Genomic DNA, 13,260 nt, shown 5'->3' with positions numbered 1-13,260 from the left:
ACAGGGGGAAGCATGGGGCAGAGCAGAGACTGGCATGCATAGCAGCAGCTCCTTTTTTCGGTCCTCAAGTCTGGTGGTGGCCGTGAGATCCAAGTGGGGCAAGGCATTATACTTGAATCCCAAGGACTTAAAACCTTCAGAGAGATTCAGGACACCCCAAATAAATGAAAAGAAGTATATATATTTTTTCTGAAGGATTCTCCTCATGATGATACATTCCCTTGATTCAGGACCTCAAGTCATTTTAAGCTGAAAGTGGGAGATGTTTTCCTCTAATGTTTTGATTGTCACCAATGGTTGGTTTGGATCTAGGGTCTGAAAGTCACATCTGGTTTAATAGTGCAGGTGTTATGTAAGAGTTTCCTAAGCAAAGTTTCTCTCGAGAGAATCTGTACCCTGAACATTCATAAAGCTGACAAATAAGAAGCTGTTACTGCTAGTTTTGGAATCGAAGTTATAGTTCAGCCAAGGAGCCCTGTAATATTATCTTGTTGTTTCGATTTTTCTGGTGTGATAAGGCTGGCAGGTGAAAGAGAGCCTCACTATAGAACAATCACTGTTTGTTTATTCTGGGCTGGCTTAGGTTTTTTTTTTTTTTTTAAAAAAAGAAGAATTTAAAAATAGTGACTGAAATGGAGTGATGCAGACCTGATGTGCTACAGTAACCATTTCTTCTGAAACGTTGTGTTTTCAGATTGGTGAGCATAATCCCCAACTTCAAAAGATTACCGATATTTTGGATTCCATTAAAGAAAAGGTAAAATTAATTGCTATTTACTAGTGACTAATATATTCCTTGGTTTCTCCTGAATTCTCTTATCTTCTTTTAAAAATTTAGACTTTGACATAGCATATGCTGCCGGCTTGGAAGCAGGTTTGGAACATACTTGACCAATAGAACAGAAGTAGTTTATTACCACTTATCTCTTGAAAATTATGAAGGGGTCTTAAGTTATCTAAAACAATCACTAATGCATCTATTTTTGCATAATTAGTTTCTTTTGTTGGAGTTTTGCAGAGTAAGCCTTTAGTGGCAACACATTTTAAAGACCACTTACATTAAAAAGTAAATCTTGAGCTTCTTAAATAAATCTAGGTGATACGCTACTTCGTCTTAAATTTTTAGATTAAGGCAGATTCTTTTTTTTTAAGATATGAAAAGCAGATACTAAATAATTCCATGAATTACAGAATTCCAGTGAAATGATATTTCAATGGATGTATGTTTTTGAGGTCTGTGTAAAGCTTTCCCATTGTAATTTGTGGGAATTCTCTTTTCTTCCTCAGGGTAAACAAACTCGATTCACAAATTTTGACCCATTATCTCTGCTTCCTCCACGCTGGGATTATTGGACATATCCTGGTTCCCTTACAGTCCCACCTCTTCTAGAGAGCGTCACATGGATCGTTTTAAAACAACCTATAAACATCAGCTCTCAACAGGTATATCGCTTTTTCCACATTGATCCTGATTCACTAGAGGAAACTGGGCTTAATCTTGTGTGTGTGTGTGTGTGTGTGTGTGTGTGTGTGTGTTTTCAAACCCTGCCCTCATTTCTGCTGTTGTGAAGCCTGAAATTAAAGCTTTACCTTTCTCTTCATTAGTCAGATGGGTGGTTGGACCAGATGAGATTTATGTCCCTTTCTTATTTGACCTTCTATGATTAGATGATTTCTTTCCCATTTCCTAGAAATGCAATGTGCAAACAGGCACGGGTGGAAGTGAAGTGCCACTTTAAGGGCTATACTTGTTTGTTTTTATTTTCTTTTGTGTAGTCTGAGATATTAACAGTCTGGGATACAAATGGGAAAATCAGGAGAGAAGCTTATCTCAAAAGGTGATAGTCTCCTTTTTGACCTCAGTCCCTGGACCTGCCTCTCCTACAGATCTCACATTTAGAAAGGGAACGGTGAGAACAGCCTTGGGCATAGCACCCTAAGAAATATGTGTACTTGTTAAATTTAAGAAGTCCATCTGATCTTTTGGCTTTTATCGACAAAACTGTTGTGAAGCTGCCTGAGGGGCTTTAAGCATTTGCTAAGAGGCTGTGGGTGGCTGCCTGTACTCCTCTTGTGAGGACATTTCCTCACTGGTTCTTCTGATAAATGCTTATAGAGCCCCCATAGTCAGTCGGTCAGTCAGTCTCGGAATGTCTTTGATGACTCTGGCCAGAGCTGTGAACCCACCCTGTGACTGACGAATCTGCCAGGTGGATGCTCTGTGCTCTGGGATGCTATACCTAACGGGTTTTGTTTTGTTTTCTGTTTCAAATTATATGCTGCAAAATCTTAGTAAGAACATAACCTAGTAATTTTTGCATCTAATAAAGTACTCCTGTCCTGGGCTGGCCCACCTGCCTAGTGGATTATATCTTTCGTCCAATCAAAGACTAGAGCTGTTTCACCTTTACGAAGGTCATATCAGGTAACTTTTCCCCTTGGGGTGTTGAACACATCCAACTTCTGTCGACCTTGTCTTTAGAATGAAAGCCAAATAATAATCTGGGGCATACGTATTAAAACACTTTATAAAAGTCTGGGTAGAAATCCAGAGCTTGACTGACACAGAAATTCCTGTGAATTTTTTCCATCATAAATAAGGTGAGTTGCATCATGAGAAAAATGACCTGTCACAGATTCAGTGGCTTTATTAATGGGGTTCATTTTCCTCCCCTTCACGTGCTAAACTGTTTACTTTTACATTCTTTTATTGAATTTGAATAGGTTAATAGTAAGAGTTAATACATTATAACATCAAGTTAGTAATATTAAGGGAATCAAGTTTTCCCTCATATTTCAAGAATTTCTTTATTCCTTAAAGCCGGTTGGAAAATAAATTTTTCAATCCACCTGTGATTTGGAAAACAATATATATCAAAATATATATTTAGTTACTTAAAATACATAAAGTTAACCAAATCAAAAATAACCCCCTGCAAGTTTAGGAATGACTGACTGCCTAGCTGTGAATTCACTACTGTATCTTATTTGAAGCTCAATTCATTAATGTTAATTATTAATGTGGTTTTTATGCAGTTAGAGTTTATAAAATAATAGCTGTATTTTAGAGCTTTAGTGTGAGTGGTAATTCACTTTGAGGCATTCACTTAAATCTACTGTAGCAGGAACACTTTCAGACATTTTATTTTTAACCAGATTGAAATGATTATCTGAGTAATAATCCCAAATATTATGATGATTATAATATCTTAATAATCCAAATTATCATGATTATAATATCGTAATAATCCAAATTATTATGGTGATTTTAAGATTTAAAGAATGAAGCAAAAGATATTTTAAGAGTCAAATCCCATTTGAACCATGAGAAGAACATCAGAAAATGCCCAGTTGAGAGACATTCTCAATATACCTGATCAGTAGTCCTCAAAACTGTCAAGGTCATCAAAAACAAGGTAAGTCTGAGAAATTGTCATAATCACGAAATGCTCAAGGAGACAAGACAACTAAATATGATGCCATTTCCTGATAGGATCCTGGAACAGAAAAAGATGTTAGGTAAAAACAAAGGAAATCTGAATAAAAGATGGACTTCAGTTAATAATAACATATTAATATTGGTTCACGACTTGTGAAAAATGTACCATACTAATGCAAGATGTTAATAACGGGAAACTTTTGTGTGCGTCCTTAAAAGTGAATGAAAAAAAATAAAAGGGGAAACTGAGTGTGGGGTATCCGAGAACTAATTATTCTATCTTTGCAAGAATTCTGTAAATCCAAAACTGTTCTAAAATAGAAAGCATATTTTAAAAATCCAAAGCATGAAAGGGTTGATAAGATTATTTAGTTGCTTAACTCTTTTATATAAAGTAAAATGAAAATGTCTTTTGTGTATACCATTGATTTAAGGATTACTTTTCAAAAGATAATTTTTAATCTCAATTTTAGCAGCTCTTTATTTTAGAAACCACTGGAAAATTGTATTTTTATTTATTTTTCAATTCCACCATATAATGTCACTATCTGTGAAGATTAAATCCTCTTTTTAGTAAGTTGGTGCCAATTTTTTTCTAGGTTTTTTTCCTGCTGCTATTTCTTGCCAAGTCATTGTTTGACCTAAAGGGCAAATCAGATGGTTTTCGTTTTCTTTTTCTTGATCCAAGTCCATTTTTCTCCCCAAAGAAAAAGAGTCATTTACGGGAATGCTTGATTTAACTGCCAGGCCAGTAAACAGATACACTGTTTTTTGCTACTTCTGATAACAGATCTGTCATTCTTTGGAAGGCTGACTTCTCTTGCCAAGTCTCTTTGGTTTATGCCAGATTATCTATAGTGGCTTACTGACCTGCTGAAATTTGACGTGCAGAATACTTGGCTTTAATTCTGTACTCCTTTCTAAAGAAATTTTTTTTCTTTTTTTGTTTATTACGATATTTGCATACAATAAAATTCATGAATTTTAGTGTGCAGCTGATGATTTTGGTTATTGTAACAACCACTACAATCAAGACATAGAGTGGATCCCTTGGCTGAAAAAGTTTCCTTGTGCCCCTCTGTACTCCATCTTCTTCCTTGTCCATGGCCCCAGGCAACAACTGAGATGTTGTCACTAGAATGTTATTTTAAAATTTTATTTAAATGGAATCATATAGTACATAAACACTCCTGCTCCTCCTTCAGGTTTGGAGTTAAAGGCCTTTTCCAAGAGGGAGCATTCAAAACAATCTGACAGAGTATTTTCTCTCAGTCTGTGGTTTGCCTCTCTTTTTTTTCACTATATCTTTTTTTTTTTTTCTTTTTTTTTGCGGTACGCAGGCCTCTCACTGTTGTGGCCTCTCCCGTTGTGGAGCACAGGCTCCGGACGCGCATGCTCAGCGGCCATGGCTCACGGGCCCAGCCGCTCCGTGGCATGTGGGATCTTCCCGGACGGGGGCACGAACCTGTGTCCCCCGCATCGGCTGGCAGACTCTCAACCACTGCACCACCAGGGAAGCCCTTCACTATATCTTTTGAAGAGCAAAAGTTAAAAAGTTCTTAATCTAGATGAAGGTCATTTTATCAATTTATCTTTTATCGTTTGTGCTTTTGGTTTCCTGATAAGAAATCTTTGTCTAACTATATACCACAAAATACTTTTTCCTACTTTAAATAATAGTTTTAGCTTTTACATTTAAGTGTTCTATTATTTATGAGTTAATTTTTATGTGTGTTGTGTCCCATTTTCTTTCCTTCCGATATTCTTTTTTTTACTTGAAGTACAGTTGACTTACAATATTATATCAGTTTCAGGTATACAACATAGTGATTTATTATTTTTATTGATTATACTCTACATAAAGTTATCACAGAATATTGGCTATATTCCTCTGTGCTGTACATTACATCCTTATAACTTCTTTATTTTATACCTGGTAGTCTGTACCTCTAATACCCTTCCCCTATATTGCCCTTCCCCAAGCTGTCTCCCTTCCGGTAACCACTATTTTGTTCTCTTATCTTGAGTCTGTTTCTGTTTTGTTATATTTGTTCATTTGTTTTATTTTGTAGATTACACACATAAGTGAAAACATATGGTATTTGTCTTTCTCTAACTTATTTTACTAAGCTAATACCCTCCAGGTCTCTTCATGTTGTTGCAAATTTCATTCTTTTTTTCTGGCCAAGTAATATTCCATCACACACACACACACACACACACACACACACACACACACACACACCACCCCACATCTTTTTTATCCATTCATCTGTTGATGACACTTAGGTTGCTTTCATATATGATATTCTAATTATGCAAACATTTGACCTTTTAATAACATCTAACAGGTTCCTTCCAAGGCTCTATTAGTTTGAAATCTTTTAAAAAATCTCTGTTCTTCACTGTGGATAATTTCTATTGATCTATATTCAAGTTCATTTGCTCTTTCTCTGTCATGTCAGTTTGTCTGTTAATTTTATCCAGTGAATTTTTGTTTTAGAAATTATATTTTTTAGATCTAAAATTTATACTTGATTCTTTTTTATTATTTCTATTTCTCTGCTGAGACTTCCCATTACTCTGTTGAAATTTCTCACGCACTAAAAAGTATGCTGTTTAACTTCATATAACCCACAGGTAGTTGAAGTAGCCACTGTAGAATCCTTGTAATTTCCAAATTTGGGTAATCTTGAGTCTCACTTTGTTGATTTTTCTTTATTTAAGAATGTATTCCATTTTCTTGAGTCTTTGTATATTGAGTAATTTTCTATTGAATTCTAGATGTTACGAACAATAAGTTGTGGAGATTCTGGATCTGTTATTTTTCCTCTGATGAGTACTGTTTCCTTTGTGTTGGCAGGTAATTTTCTTGGCTGGGCTTGAGTTGCAGATTTTCCTTCTTGCACAGTAGCTTCAGTCTCAGTACATGTGTAGTTCTTGGGTATGAGTTTGGGGATCCTCTCTGTTGCTCTTTCCTTGCAAGGCAGGTATGCCCCATAGCAGCTCTATGCACCTTGCAGACTCCACCCTGTCCAAGTGAAAAACTGGAGAGACAGGAACTCACTTGAGGGCTCCCATATCTCCAAATGAGCATGAACTCCCCATCTATATCCCTCTACTTCTGTTCACTCTTTAGTACCTGCAGCTAGTTTTTTTGTATTGTGTCTGGGTTTCACAGTTGTCTTTTTCTACAGGAAGGTTGTCTGCAGAGTCTTAGTCCAGTAGATCTGGAATCAAAACTCTAATGTCCTTTTTTAATAGTAAAATTTTTTATTTTGTAATTAATGATAATTAACAATCTAGGAAAATTTCCCTAACTTCTGCATCTTCAGACTATGTGTGAATTGAGGAAAGAATTCATTCACTTGAATATTAATTTTGACTTACTATATAAAACTATTTAATTATCTTTGAAATTAAAGTTTTAAATTTTAGAAGACAGTATAAGTCAATTCTAGAATTGTTTAATAATTGCCAATTTTTGCAAGGCATGATGCAAGAGGTATAAACAAGTGTTAAAAAGGCCCTTGTCCTCCCGTAGTTTATAATCTAACAGAGGGGATAAAATAAATGCATAAAAAACTGTAACACAGTGGCTTTGCTTGGTACTGTAAGAGAATATAAGGTGTAAGGCAATTTCAGAAGGGGAGAGACTAGTTTTCAGTGGAGAAATCAGGAAGAGACTTCATGAAAGAACTTACATTTGGGTTGCTTCAAAAAGTGGGGACAGGTTGGGAGTATAAAGGAAAGGGGTATTTCAAGAAAGAATAGCATAAATAAAGGCAAAAAGGAGAAGTGCAAAAAATATGTGGGCAACTTTGTACCTGTGGTTGTCAAAATTGAGAGTATGCAAGAATCACCTGATGAAGCTTACCAAAATGTGGATCCTTGGGCCTTGTTAGAAACTCTGATTCAGAAGTCTGAGGGGGTGGGGTGGGTGGGTCCAGGAATCTCAAGTTTTAAGAATCACCTCAAAATCTTTTCATTCAGATGCTCTTGGACACCCCTTCACAAAACTGACCTAGAGTGGAACTTGTGTGTGGAATAATAGGAAATAATCTAGAAGGATTAGTTGGAATTGGGTGGTCAAGAGGCTTGGAAGCCATGCTAACAATTTTGTTTTGGAGCCTTAATAGGGTTTGAAATGTTATATATTTTAGAGATATATTTTGAAATGTTTACACCTGAAATGATATGATATTTGGAATGTGCTTCAAAATAATACAGTTTGGGCAGGATTCGCAGATGGAGAGAGAGAATGGGTGAGAGTGTGGATGAAACAGAATTGGCCACGTGTTGATGACTGTTGAAGCTGGGTGATGGTTTATTATGTTACTCTATCTACCCTTCTGTATATCTGCCAGTTTCCATAATAAGAAACAAATAAGAAGAGATTAGGGGAAAATGGAAAAAAAAAAAAAGAAAGAAAAACACTTACAGATACAGTGTAGTGCTGTGATTAGTGCATGGCTTATTTGCCAGATGACTTATTTATTGAAATTTCCTAACTCTCCCTCGAGTTCCTCATGTTTAAAATGGGTATAATGGTATATTATAGATAGGTTTGTTTGGAGCATTAAATGTGTTATGTAATGTAAAACACTTAGCATAGTATGTGGCCCACCATGTCCTATAAGAGAGAGCTTATTTTTATTGTTAGTCAACTTCGGCAGGCAGTGGAGAGCTAGTAAAGACATTTGAGCACTAGAGTGACTAATCAAAGCTGTTTACAAAACATTAGAAAAGGGTATTTCTGCTTACTGGGGTCACTACAGAAGAAATTTAAACTTTCAGTAGTAGAGCCAAAGAAAACAGCAAAACAGCCTTCACCCTGAGCTGGGGAGATTCTTGCCAGGAGCTGTTTAGATACTGAGTCAGCCTTAGTGACAGAGGGACAGATTTTCTGCCTAAAGGAAGCCAGAGGCCTGGTGAGGGTATGACACTGATAGGAGCCAATCTAAGCAGAGCCTAGCAGATCAGGGTCTACCTAGCTGGGCTAAGGGACCAGGAGGACGATCCAGCACCAGAAAGGGAAGGGGTTTGATGAGACATCAGGACAGGTTCAGAGACTCTTACCAAAATGAGCAGGCTGGTCAGAGAAAGATCTAGAGTAAGTTCTAGTTCTAGATGGATGAGGCTAAGGTGTTGCAGAGGTAGGGAGCCATGATCAATTTGCAGAGGAGTCAAAGGGGGATAGGGGGATAAATAAAGCCAAGATCTTCAGAGGAATAGGCAGTTTCCCTGGGAGGCTAGTTGTGTTCAGTGAGGCTGGCAAATCAGTGCACTGATTCAGGACTTGGGATTCCAGCACAGTCACCTGGAGTGGCCACTCCAGATAGACCTGGATCATCATGATCTGCAGAAGGCTGGACATCTTCTCTGTGGCTGTGGAGGTTAGATTTCATTAGCCTCTGCTACTTGACTTTACCAGAGAATTATATATGTCCCATCTGGCTTTAGCCATAATGATCTGGTATAATGAAACATGAGTAATAGCAAGTTGTAAATATTTGTCTTATTCTTCTCATATCTATACTCTTTGAAAAGACACCTCAAAATATGACTTGTGGAAATACACAGCTGCTTGTATATGATACCTGAACATATCTCCATAGAGTGCGGTTATAAACTATTGCCTCTTTATTATGAAGGACCTGCATCACCTCTGTCTCCCATCCTGGCTAGTACTGTTAAGAGAAATATTTTAGGCTTCAGGTAAATGGTGATGATGGAAACCTAATATATGTGTCCTAGTCTGAATTTCCTTGACTCTTTGATTAGGTGACTAACGAAACTTAGAGAATGAAGGCTCTCATTCTCAACAATTTAATACTTTGTACTCACTCAAAACAGCAAAACAGACACCAAAAACTTACTTGTGTGGCAATATGTTTTTAGTGAACGTTTTTGAGACAGTAAAATTATTCAGGTAATTTACCCAGTCTTCATTTTACTACTATAAACCTGTGCTTAGTCTTAAAACGTAATATTAAATCACAAAGGAATTGCTAAATAATTTATAAAACAAGCTTATAATAGAAAACTTTTCAGCAATTAAAAATAGTGACATAGATATATCTATAGACATGTGAAGGATATATATTAAGTGATAAAATAAGGTTTCAAAAGAGTAAGTATAGTTGAGCTTATTTTACAATAAAACGTGTCAAGCGTGTGTACTGGTGCATGTGCATATAGTGCTTGTACATAAGGAAACATCTAGAAGGATATACTCCATAATGTTAACAGTGGTTATATTTTGTGATGTGATTTCTCGTAATTTCTGTTTTCTTCTTGACACTTTGTTTACTATATGAAGTTTGTAAGATAATTAAGCAGTGTGTGTGTGTGTGTGTGTGTGTGTGTAAGATAAGAAAAAGTAAGCCCCTGTGTTGAGAAATATGCCTATATCGCTTAAATTGTATTGAAATATTATAAGTGGTTGAAGACTCCTAGTCTTTTCCCAGAGTTAGTTGCTGACAAGGCACACATATGGTGAGAGAAAAATCACTGTTTAAGGAAAACAGTGCATAAAAGATGAAAATTCTGTAGGATGAGTACCACATGGTTCCCTTGAAAATTTGGGCCATGTTATATTGGAGTGCTCGTGAGTATTCAGTGTAATTCCAAGAGCTGGATGACACTTATTGAGGTAATCTAATCCAATGCTTCACTTTATAGATGAGGAAACTAGAGACAATAAATGATTTTCCCAAGGTCACACAGCTCACTAGTGGCAGAACCAGGACTGGGACCCAGCTTGGAAAACCCTTTCCACTGTCCCATTATGCCTTTGCAGGTGACATTCTCTGATTTCTAGATATGTACTCTTTAAACCACATTCTAAATGTTGTTTCCTCTTATTACTTTGATCTTCAAATGAAGAAAGCTTATATACTTAATTTTTGAACCCATAGATATTTGTATTGTGATAAGAATCTAGCAGAAGTGTTGCTTTATGATGTATGACCCATAACTTAGAAAATTTTCATTGAAGTACATTTAGTTCCCAGTGGAAGAAAGCTTATAAGTTTCTTAACTTTCTGTGCAGGGCAATTCATTAACATTGGCATGACTTTCTATGCTAAAACTAACTCTTCTCTTTTTTTCAACAGCTGGCCACATTCCGCACTCTCTTGTGTACAGGGGAGGGCAAAGCAGCGGCTTTTTTGTTGAGCAATCACCGTCCACCACAGCCTCTGAAGGGCCGAAAAGTGAGAGCCTCTTTCCATTAAAAGTTGTCACCAACAGATCACCACAAACGTGTCTGTGGAGAGAAAACAAAACAAAACAAAACAAACACAAAAACCCCTACTAACAGTTCTTTCCTAGAATTCTAATTTATGGGGTGCCATTTTGCTGTCAGTGTCAACACAAAGAAAATCAGATCTTTTTAATCAAACTAACTTAAGTCATCTGTCTCAGATTTGCAGTATATAAGCAGTATATACTTGGGTATATAAGCAGTAAACACTGGTGTGTTTTAAAACACACGGAATACATCTACTTCAACCTGCGTGACAACGTGGCGGGCGTTGCAAACCTCAGAATGTATTAAAAATCTTCCCTTGCCGTAAAGACTGATCAGTCACATCTCTCAGTGATGTTTGGTGAAAAACTTAAATGCATTCCCAGAATGATAGGATTGTGGTACCTTTTCCTAAACAAGGGATTCCGCTTAATATCTTGTTATCATTCCAATTCATAAAAGTAGATACTATTTCCTTTGAAAGTGAATTTTCATTTGGATCGTGTTGCTGATTCTCACTGCAGGATACCTCTAATAAAATGAACAAGAGGAGAGTTATTGGGGTGGGGGTGGGATATAGTGAATTAAAGCATCTATTCCACAGCTCAAAAAGAGTCAATACAATTTTGGTGAGGAATTCCCCAGGATATAAATGGCTTTTTAAACTTTAATGACTTATGCCATACATCTCATTCACTTGGTGATGTTAATGATAAACTGGCTAATAATTGATCAGACAAAGTGGTTGTCAATTTATAGCATTAGCATGATTTGAAACAGATTACAAGGTACCAGTGCAGGCAGAGCTGCCCATGGGCATGAGGCACAGGTTGGCTAATTTTGTCCTGTGTTTTGGCAACAGAGCAGGGAGCAGTCCTGTGAAGGTCATTGTTTTGTCAATTGATGGGGAAACATTACTTGAGTTTCATAGATATAATCAGTCACAAACCCTTCAACCCATTTCCATGGCAACACCCCTCTCCCCTTACCCACATGTCCCTCCATCTCTTAATTCTGTAAGTTGGCTCTTGATATTCACTTTAACCTATTATCTCTTGTATATTTTTGTTTGATTTTGGTGAAGGAGGATGGGGGAGGTCTTTCTGCTCTTTCTGGTACAAATACAGTGACACTAAGCATTAACTTAATAATCACGTTTAAGACTTGAACACGTGCTACACTTCTGTCATCTTCTGGGAAAAGTTTAACTGAGTTTCCTTAATTTTGATGATTTATTAAGACACCTCTCTTCCCCTGAATGTAGATTTTAATAATTGGAAGTATTCTGTGATAGCCGTCTTCTTTTTTTTTTTTTGACTGCACCACATGGCTTGTGCGATCTTAGTTCCCCGACCAGGGATCGAACCCAGCCCATAGCAGTGAAAGCACCGAGTCTGAACCACTGGACCACCATGGAATTCCCTGTGATAGTTCTTGATAGGATCACCGATTATCAGTAAATTGTGTAATAATGATAGATATGATTGCATTAAGATGAGTTCCTGAAGATGAAAGCTCCTTTGTTTTTTGTTTCCCCTTCACAGTATCTAGCTTGAGGCCTTGCAGGAGATTGACAAGTAGCAAATATTTAATTAATTGAATATTTAAAAAACTTTATTTTGTATCTTTGGTAATTATCTTGCTGCTTGCAATCAAATGCACTATAAGTTCATGTAACAAGTAAAGTGCAAGTTATCCCTTGAAAATTGTTTTTTCTTAAAGGAATACTTGTTAAATCTACCTGTGTAACCAGAAGTTCTCACTGGTTTTAAAAATACCAGTGTTGAATGAATTTCTTTAGTTTGGAAAGACATGTTGTGAAGTATCCTAGTCAGAGAAAGAAGTCTGTTTTCTCAGAGAAAGTAAATAGCATGTAGGATGGGGATTCTAATTACTGTGTATGAGCATTACCACTTCATAATTTAAGCTTTCTGCTACAGTATTCCATCAGTTCTATGCTACAAATTGGACTTTAGTAGACTAAAAACATCTACACAGCACTGATTTCCTTGAAGATTGTCTGATAATTTATCTCTTAGAGGCAAAAAGTTCTAAGTGTTATCTAAAGTCTAAGTTGTTATCTTTTGAAAAGATTAAAGAGTTGTAAATACTAGCATGGATAATCTTGTTTCCCACCTGTATTGGATTTATATTTGTTAAGCATTTTGTATTTTAACTTAAATTGGATTCAACCACAATAAATATTACAAGACAAACTTTGAACTTGTATATGCAAGATACAGAATGAGATTACATTTTTACACTTTTTATTTAGAAAACAATTTCAAACTCACAGAGAAATTGCAAACACAATTTTTTCCGCTGAATTATTTGAGAGTAAGTTGCCAACCTGTTAATGCATCATCCCACAAACTTCAGTGTATATTTTCACAAGTTAGGACATTATCCTACAGAGCCATAGTACAGCTAAAACAACCAGGTTAACCTTGCTTTATTATCACTGACTATGCCATTCGAGGGTAACTCGTTCACTTAGCTGTGTCTCCTTTGGTCAGGCACTGGTCCTCAGTCTTTCTTTGCTGTTTATGATTTTGACACTTTTGAAGAT

At 36.4% G+C, this 13,260-nt stretch overlaps 1 protein-coding gene across 3 annotated transcripts in view; it reads left to right on the top strand.

Annotated features, from left to right (window-relative positions):
* Positions 1-12,914, top strand: part of CA13 (carbonic anhydrase 13) — a 30,312-nt gene extending 17,398 nt beyond the window's left edge. For 2 of the 3 annotated variants that reach the window (XM_027089746.1, XM_027089744.1), the window contains 4 exons: positions 695-757; positions 1,288-1,443; positions 6,224-6,302; positions 10,558-12,914. In XM_027089746.1, the coding sequence (XP_026945547.1) occupies positions 695-757; positions 1,288-1,443; positions 6,224-6,302; positions 10,558-10,760 (501 nt within the window). In that variant the 3' untranslated portion in view covers positions 10,761-12,914. The remainder of the gene's footprint in view (positions 1-694; positions 758-1,287; positions 1,444-6,223; positions 6,303-10,557) is intronic. The other variant, XM_027089747.1, reaches the window with a different exon arrangement.
* The last annotated feature ends 346 nt before the right edge of the window (positions 12,915-13,260 follow it).

Source organism: Aethalodelphis obliquidens, unplaced genomic scaffold (assembly GCF_003676395.1).
Source record: "Aethalodelphis obliquidens isolate GAN/ISIS:26980383/991018 unplaced genomic scaffold, ASM367639v1 scaffold68, whole genome shotgun sequence".
Lineage (NCBI taxonomy): Eukaryota > Metazoa > Chordata > Mammalia > Artiodactyla > Delphinidae > Aethalodelphis > Aethalodelphis obliquidens.
The sequence above is the reverse complement of the archived record's forward strand: the minus strand, read 5'-3'. Positions and strand labels throughout refer to the sequence as shown.